The 9,064-nt window shown below is 46.1% G+C and overlaps 1 protein-coding gene across 2 annotated transcripts in view; it reads left to right on the plus strand.

Moving 5' to 3' along the window:
* The window catches only part of LOC115143911 (monocarboxylate transporter 6-like), a 47,297-nt gene extending 42,740 nt beyond the window's left edge, over positions 1-4,557 (plus strand). For both annotated transcript variants that reach the window (XM_029684375.2, XM_029684374.2), the window contains exons 4-5: positions 1,126-1,956; positions 2,635-4,557. In XM_029684375.2, the coding sequence (XP_029540235.1) occupies positions 1,126-1,956; positions 2,635-2,912 (1,109 nt within the window). In that variant the 3' untranslated portion in view covers positions 2,913-4,557. The remainder of the gene's footprint in view (positions 1-1,125; positions 1,957-2,634) is intronic.
* The last annotated feature ends 4,507 nt before the right edge of the window (positions 4,558-9,064 follow it).

Below are 9,064 nucleotides of genomic sequence, written 5' to 3' on the forward strand. Positions count from 1 at the left end.
CAGTGACACATTCAATATCGCTTTGCACACTCTTGCCTACCTCTAGCTGATCGAGGGTGTAATCATTAGTCAAATTCAGGTATGTTTATCCCCGTTTTGTTCCATTTGCTTCTGTTAAAAAAAAAACGTTTTTTAAACAGAATAGCGGAATGAATAACCCCCTGATCACACGCAAACACAGTTCAGCCACATCCAAATAGAAAAAAATGTTGCTTGTTGTATAATTCCTTCTCGCATCTACATGCTCTCCTCCTCTCACCTTTTCCCTTCGCTTGTGGACTTCAGTGCACAACACGTCAGCTGTCTGTGACCAGGCAAAAAAAAACTTTCCAAGCCAAACCTTCATATCATAACCGCTAACTGCTACACACAGCTTACGTCGTTGTCACCATATTAGCTAAGGATGTTAGTAATGTCATAGTCAACATAGCCTCTACAACTAACGTGTTAGTAACCCGCTACAATCATGCAGTACAGTGAGCAAGCAGTTTAGTAGTTACACCGGCAGGCCCCGGTGGCAATAAATTAGCTTATTTAGCTGTAGCTTATGCTTTCAGTACTAGATTAATTCTCAAATCATTTGATTGGCTGGACAACATGTCAGTTCATGCTGCAATATCTCTGATAGGTTGAGGACGTCCTCCGGAAGTTGTCATAATTACTGTGTAAGTCTATGGAAGGGGGTGAGAACCATGAGCCTCCTATGTTTTATATTGAAGTCAATGTACACAGTGGAGGACGGAAACTATCTGTCCTCCGGCTACACCATGGTGCTGCCCTACAGAGTGCTGTTGAGGTTACTGTAGACCTTCATTGCAAAACAGTGTGGTTTAATTAATTATTTGGTGACGTGCAAATATTTTGTGTAGTATTATCTAAAAAGGATCAAGTTTTTCAATATTGCACTATTTACATTTTTTTATTCACTGAGGAGGATAGTCCTCCCCATCCTCCTCCACACAGCAGTTAACCCCTAACCACAGATCTAGAATCAGATAACCCTACATTCCAATCCTTCCCATGATTATTAGGGCAGGTGAAAAAATCTGACCCTGTATCAGTGGATGGGGGCAACCTCTCATGCATTCAGCCATGTGCCTTACTCATTGTCTTCTTGTTTGATAGGACTTGGATTCTGCTTCAGCTTCCAGCCTGCAGTGACTATCCTCGGGCACTATTTTGTACGGCGGCGGGCTTTCGCCAACGCCATTTCGTCCACGGGCACGGCTCTGGGCCTGTGCACTCTGCCCCTCCTGGGCAACTACCTCCACACTGAGCTGGGCTGGCGTGGGAGTTTCCTGGTACTGGGGGCTGTCTTGCTTAACTGCTGCGTATGCGGAGCTGTGATGAGGCCCCTGGGGGGCCCCAGACACCGTGGCCAGCCCCTGATAAACCACAGGCCTCTTCAGCTGAAGGAGGAGAAGCTAAAGGGGAGAATGAGGGCCTTGTGGGCCGGTCTGATGACTGCCCTGCGTCGTCACATGGCCTTTGATCTCTTACGTAACAACCTGCGCTATCGTATGTACGCTGTGGGCATCACCTGGATGATGCTAGGCTTCGTGGTGCCGCTGATCTACTTGGTTCCCTACGCCACGGCCCACAACATAGAGCAGAGCCAGGCCGCCCTCCTCCTCTCCATCCTGGGTATCGTTAACATCGTGGTGCGGCCTCCTATCGGCCTGCTCTTCAGCCTGCCCTGGTTCAAGGGGTGCCACACCTATGTGTTCTCTGCTGCTCTGCTGGTGAATGGGCTGAGTAATAGTATCTGCTGCATCGATGCCAGCTTCCCCGTGCTGCTGGCGTACGTGGTGACCTACGGCCTGTCCATGAGCGTGGTGGGCTCGCTGATGTTCACCGTCCTCATGGATACGTTGGACATGAGTCGATTCCCCGCTGCCCTGGGCCTGCTCGCCATCATGGAGAGTGTCACGCTGCTGATCGGTCCCCCGCTCGCAGGTACCGAACTCACTGAGGCATGGTGTGTGTGTGTGTGTGTGTGTGTGTCTGCCTCCCCGAGAAGATGTACTATTCAATTAATAATTACATTTTATATTTAATGAATCAAGTAAGTGCTGTAGTGTAACTTGGAGTGCTAGACATGCCAACAAAACCCTCATCTACAAATAACAACACACACAACGCTGTGGTCGAAGGCAAGCAGCATATCCTGTTGCTTGGATCCCATGGTCATCCAACCAATCATGTGTTTCCAAGGGAAACAGATTGTGTGCGTGTGTGTGTACATCCGTACATGCCTGTGTGCTCATGCCTGTGTGTGCATGTTGCGGGGGGGTCTCTGAATAAGTAATCGCGGAAAGTACACATCTGACTTGAATTAGAATGTAATGTTCAGCCCACAGTGTAGGTCTGGGCTCCGTGTTTCCTGGGGGGGCACTGAAATAGACAGGGGGGCTCTCTTATTTCAGAGCTATTTTAGGCTGCATACATGACATTTGAGCTAAGTTTTATTTTTACTGCTTTATGTGGTTGGCTGAGTTTGCCTGTGCCATGGCAATACTGTATGTTATTGGTGTAGTTATGTCATCATGATCTGTCTTTCATGCACTGCTAGGGCCCTACTAATGCTGAGATTGGCTCCTGTTATTGTTGTTGTTTATGTTGTTGCCGTTGCAGGAATCCTAGTGGACAGAACAGGGGAGTATTTCTACGTCTTCTTTGCCTGCAGTGCCACTGTTGCCTCATCGGCTGTATTCCTCATGGTGTCTTTCTACTGGCTGGACAGAAGGGACAGGGGGGCGTTAAAGGGGCAGCAGGTGCCACCCCAGGTCCCCCCAGCAAAGCCTGCCAGTGGTAACAATTTGATCCCCCAGTGCCAGTACCGCAGTGTGCCCACAGAGGGGGACAAAGACAAGGCCCCAGACTCCGAGACGGGGGACGTCACCCGCCTGTGAACATCGTCACTGTCCAAACACACAAACCAAACTCACAGATGTGTACTTCCCGCGATTCTGTATATCGATTGTATATCCTGTGTTGCTAATATTAAAGTAGAAGTGTGATAATTTATATCCCAATCTGTTAGGATCTGACATTCCATTTAATCATAGTATACACACTCTTGACTGTTAGAGTATTGATTGCAAAGGGGTTGAGTATTTCATCCAATGGGTGAATATTACATATAGTATAGACATGGATTATTCATTGCTATTACAGTCTACACTGTTTATGCAGACTAGAAAATACTGTTACTGGTGATTGAATGCAGTACTTTTTCACACATGCCATAAACCTTAAACCTGTGCCTTTTCCCTCACACCCTGTTGCACGTACAAGAAGACATGCCACCTTAAGAATCACTCACCACCCTTCAAAAAGCAATGACTGTGCAAAAGACACAGGGCCTTTGTACAGACAATCAATCAAAAGAAGCAAAAGAAACATATTCAATTTCCTATACATACTACACCAGAAGAAACCTCAACTGAATAAGAACTGTACCAGTTTATTTCAACATCAAAGACTGATATCATTGATTGAGCATACCAATGTCAAACTCTTAATCTCAAGGAATCTTACATTTTTTGGCCCTAAACACATTTGTTTATTATTTTCATGTCTTGATATGTTCATTGTGAAACAGAGTTAGACAACTATCAGTAGCCTACTGAGAATGGCTTGTGTAAAAGTACAGGATGAGTCACTAGGACATGGGTGCTTTCCATTGTCAAAGACTGAAGCAAGTACTGTAGCTGTTAGAGATTTATGTTACTGCTCCACCTATGAGTATTTCAAGTATGGACTGTAAATTCATCACAAGATTACTCTAAGGAACATACAGTCACATATGTGGCAACATACTTTAGGCCAGGGTTTTCCTTACACGCCCCTCCCCTGGGTGCACGTTTGTTTTTTTGCCCAAGCACTACACAGCTGATTCAAATAATCAAAGCTTGATGATGAGTTGATTATTTGAATCAGCTGTGTAGTGCTGGGGGGAAAAAACAAAACGTGGACCCAGAGGGGGCCCCAGGACCGAGTTTGGGAAACCCTGCTTTAAGCTATGGCTCCCTTGCAATAGGAATATGAATATATATTTTTATATAAAGGGCTATTGTTTCTTGCACTGGGGCCAAATAATGTTTTTTTTTTTCTCGTGATTCAATACATTATTTATATAAAATAATTATGGAAATTATAATAAATGTAATCCTAAAAAAAACATGTTTTTAATTGTGTGTTTAAAAGAGTGATTAATCGGTTCTCATCAGGAAATGTAGATTGCCAAGTGGCAATGGCAAAATTGGCTATTATTTGTCACATCTACTCCCGCTCCTTCCCTCTGTTGTTCAAAATGTCGATGGTCTACTAACCACCGGTCCTGGCAACCCATCTTCACGCATACCTGGCAACCACAATTACGCATACCTGTGTCTCATCTGTCACACCTGGACTTCAGTACTCCCTGATTACTTACCCTTCATATAGAAGTCTTTCGTTGCTAGTCATCAGGTAGTATTGTTTGTGTTTCCATGTCAAACACTGGTCTTGTTTTGTATTGGTCCATGGTTGTTGTTATTAAACTCACTAACTGCACCTGCTTCCTGACTCCTTGCGTCTACGTTACAGAATACTACCTCACCAAATGGAAGCAGCAGTTAATTTCCCAGATGGTCAGCGAATAGAGATACCTATTTCGCCAACACCACGACCAGCTGGCACAACTGGGGACGGCTATGGAAGAGGTCCTCCGCTTCCTACTTCCTATATTTCACTCATCAAATATCAGCCCCCACCACTGACTGGTTCAAGGTTGCCATGGTTATTTCCATGCTGACCGGATGGGCGTTGGAGTGGGCTATGGCCGTCTGGGAGAGGAGGAGCTGGGTTCCTATGAGGGACTCAGAGGGGCCTTCGACCATCCACTGGAGGGCAGAGAGGGGGTTGAGCGCCTACTCCAACTACGGCAGGATGGCCAGACCACGGCGGAGTACACGCTCACCTTTCAGATAGTTGCCGCATCCAGCGTATGGAACGAGCCGGCGGTCTGCACCCTTTCCATAAAAGGATTGGGCGAAGAGGTCCAGACAGTGTCATCTTGGCATGCCAAATCTAACCTTGGACTAACTCATTGCGATGGCCATCCATCTGAATAACCTTCGGGAGCATCGACTCTCTCCCTCCTTCGTTGACCGTTCTGAATCAGAGCCTGAACCCATGGAGGTGGTGGCCACACACCTTTCCGCGGCTTCGCTGGAGATAGCTGTGGCTCTGTCCCAGCCGGCCAGGAGGGGCTTCAGTGGTGTCCGGTGTGCCATAACCAGGGCAAGTCTCGTGGGGGTCGTAGACCAAAACAGAGAACACCATTGTGAGAGTAGTCTTTCCATAGTGGTCATATTAGTTTGTAGTCCACATAGGCGGATGTGGTGGATTGAGACTCAGCCCATGCAAAAAAATATATCTCTAGCTTAAACCAAAGTCTCTCCGCCCTAAAAATGGGAGTTGTTGTCCACGAAGCGGCAAGGCGGGCTGTCTAGCTCCCGCCTATCATTTCTTTGGATTGGTTGATACATCTCATTATTGTAATTTATTTTTGAGTATTCAATAAGGGTTGTTTATGTCAACCGCCAGTATTCAAGGGAGAGAGCTGTTATGCTACTAGCCTCATGATATGAATATGCGTAGCCATCTCGAGACAACTCCGATATAAAGTGTTTTTTCTCAAAGTAGCCGGGATGTCACGTGTCCTTACTTATATCCATGCACTCGTAACAACTTAAGCATTACGAAACTTCTATTCAATCAAATAAACCTCATGTAGCAAATAAGCCATACATTTTTGGGGGTTTACATTTTACATCATTTACATTTAAGTCATTTAGCAGACGCTCTTATCCAGAGCGACTTACAAATTGGACCAAATTCGACTCTCTCATTGACCTCCATACATATACTCCTTGCTTGGTGGGCCAAACAACAACAAAAACTGCACCTGCCGAGATGGGCCTTTCTCTACCTATTCTTCTCTGCTAAAACTGACAGATTTTGATGGGGATTTTTTTATTATGCTACTTAGATTGATGCACAGGTGCAATATGCAACTTTTTGGCCGACCCGACCAAATTCATAGAAATGTGAGTTATGGGGCCTCCCGAGTGGCGCAGCAGTCTAAGGCACTGCATCGCAGGTCACCTGGGTTCATTCCCGGCTTTATTACAACCTGCTGTGATCGGGTGTCCCATAGGGCAACGCACAATTGGTCCAGCGTTTTCCGTGATAGGGGAGGATTTGTACGGGGGTGCTTTACTTGGCTCATTGCGCTCTAGCGACTCCTTGTGGCGGGCCGGGCGCCTGCAGGCTGATCTCTGTCGTCAGTTGAACAGTGTTTCCTCTGACACATTGGTGCAGCTGGCTTACGGGTTAAGCGGATTGTTGTTAAGAAGTGTGGTTTGGCGGGTCATTGTTTCAGAGTACACATGACTCGAACTTTGCCTCCCGAGCCCTTTAGGGAGTTGCAGTGATAAGACAAGATGGAAATTGGGGAGTTAAAGGGGATAAAATACAACAAAAAATATCAAAATCTGCATTACCAGTCAAAGTTGGGACACACCTACGATTCAAGAGTTTATAATTTTACTATTTTCTACATTGTAGAATAGTGAAGACATCAAAACATGAAATAACACATGGAATCATGTAGTTACCAAAAAAGTGTTAAAGAAATCTAAATATATTTTAGATTCTTCAAAGTAGCCACCCTTGGCCTTGACAGCTTTGCACACTCTTGGCATTCTCTCAACTAGCTTCACCTGGAAGGCTTTTCCAACAGTCCTGAAGGTGTTCCTACATACGCTGAGCACTTGTTGGCTGCTTTTCCTTCACACTGCGGTCCAACTCATCCCAAACCATCTCGATTGGGTTGAGGTTGGGTGATTGTGGAAGCCAGGTAATCTGATGCAGCACTCCATCACTCTCCTTCGTGGTCAAATAGCCCTTACACAGCCTGGAGGTGTGTTGGGTCATTGTCCTGTTGATAACCAAATGATAGTCCCACTAAGCGCAAACCAGATGGGGTGGCATATCGCTGCAGAATGGTGTGGTAGCCATGGTGGTTAAGTGTGCCTTGAATTCTAAATAAATCACAGACCGTGTCACCAGCAAATCACCCCAACACCATCACACCTCCACCATGCTTCACGGTGGGAACGACACTAAATCAAATTTGGATGAGCAATGACAGAGCGGTATAGGCAAAAGTTCAAAAGTTTGGGGTCACTTAGAAATGCCCTTATTTTCCTTGAAAACAAACACGAAATAAGTCGCAATATGAATAGGAAATACAGTCAAGATGTTGACAAGGTTATAAATAATGATTTATAATTGAAAAAATAATTGTGTCCTTCAAACTTTGCTTTCGTCAAGGAATCATCCATTTGCAGCAATTACAGCCTTGCAGACCTTTACCATTTTAGTTGTCAATTTGTTGAGGTCATCTGAAAATGTTGCCGTACCAGGTGTTGATACAGCCTGACAGGAAGCTCTCAATTGTGCATCTGTAAAAGTGTGAGGGTTTTAGGTGTCAAGCCAAAGAAGGCTGGACCATTTCAGTTTGTCCGTGATGTGTACGCCGAGGAACCTAACTTTCCACCTTCTCCGCTGCTGACCCGTCTGTGGATATGGGGGTGCTCCTTCTGCTGTTTCCTGAAGTCCACGATCATCTCCTTTGTTTTATTGACTTTGAGTGAGAGGTTGTTTTCCTGACACCACACTCCGAGTGCCCTCACCTCCTCCCTGTAGGCCGTCTCGTTGTTGTTGGTAATCAAGCCTACTACTGTTGTGACGTCGGCAAGATTGATGATTGAGTTGGAGGCGTGCATGGCCGTGCAGTCATGGGTGAACAAGGAGTACAGGAGAGGGCTGAGCACGCACCCTTGTGCGGCCCCAGATTTTGAGGATCAGCGAAGTGGAGGTGTTGTTTCCTACCTTCACCACCTAGAGGCGGCCCATCAGGAAGTCCAGTACCCAATTGCACAGGATGTGGTCTTGTCCAGATGGGATAGGGCAGTGTGCAGTGTGATGGTGATTGCATCGTCTGTGGACCTATTGGGGCGTTAAGCAAATTAAAGTGGATCTAGGGTGTCAGGTAAGGTGGAGGTGATATGATCCTTGACTAGTCTCTCGGCGCACTTCATGATGACAGAAGTGAGTGCTTACGGAGCGATAGTTGTTTAGCTCAGTTACCTTTGCCTTGCTTAGTACAGGAACAATGGTGGCCATCTTGAATTATATGGGGACAGCAGACTGGGATAGGGAAAGATTGTACATGTCTGTAAACACCAGCCAGCTGGTCTGTGCATGCTCTGAAGATGCAGCTAGGGATGCCGCTTTGCGAGGGTTATCACGTTTAAATGTCTTACTCACGTCAGCCTCGGCGAAGGAGAGCCCACAGTCCATGGTAGCGGGCCGCGTCTATGGCACTGTATTATCCTCAAAGCGGTTAAAGGTGTTTAGTTTGTCTGGAAGCAAGACGTCGGTGTCCGTGACGTGGCTTGTTTTCCCTTGTAGTCCGTGATTGTCTGTAGACGCTGCCACATACGTCTCGTGTCTGAGCCTTTAAATTGCGACTCCACTTTGTTTCTATACTGACATTTCGCTTTGATTGCCTTGCGGAGGGAATAACTACGCTGTTTGTATTCGGCCATATTCCCAGTCACCTTTCCATTCTTAAATGCGGTGGTTTGCACTTTCAGTTTTACACGAATGCCGCCATCTATCCACCTTTTCTGGTTAGAGTAGGTTTTAATAGTCACAGTAGGTACATCTCCTATACACTTGCTAATAAACTCTCTCACCGAATCAACGTATATGTCGATATTGTTCTCTGAGGCTACCCGGAACATGTCCCAGTCCTCGTGATCAAAACAATCTTGAAGTTTGGATTCCGATTGGTCAGACCAGCTTTGAATAGTCCTTAGCACGGGTACATCCTGTTTGAGTTTCTGCCTGTAGGAAGGGAAGAGCAACATGGAGTCGTGGTCAGATTTGCCCAAAGGAGGGCGGGGGAGGGCCTTGTATGCATTGCGGAAGTTAGAGTAGCAGTGAT

This window comes from Oncorhynchus nerka, linkage group LG16, assembly GCF_034236695.1.
Source record: "Oncorhynchus nerka isolate Pitt River linkage group LG16, Oner_Uvic_2.0, whole genome shotgun sequence".
In the NCBI taxonomy this organism is placed as follows: Eukaryota; Metazoa; Chordata; class Actinopteri; order Salmoniformes; family Salmonidae; genus Oncorhynchus; species Oncorhynchus nerka.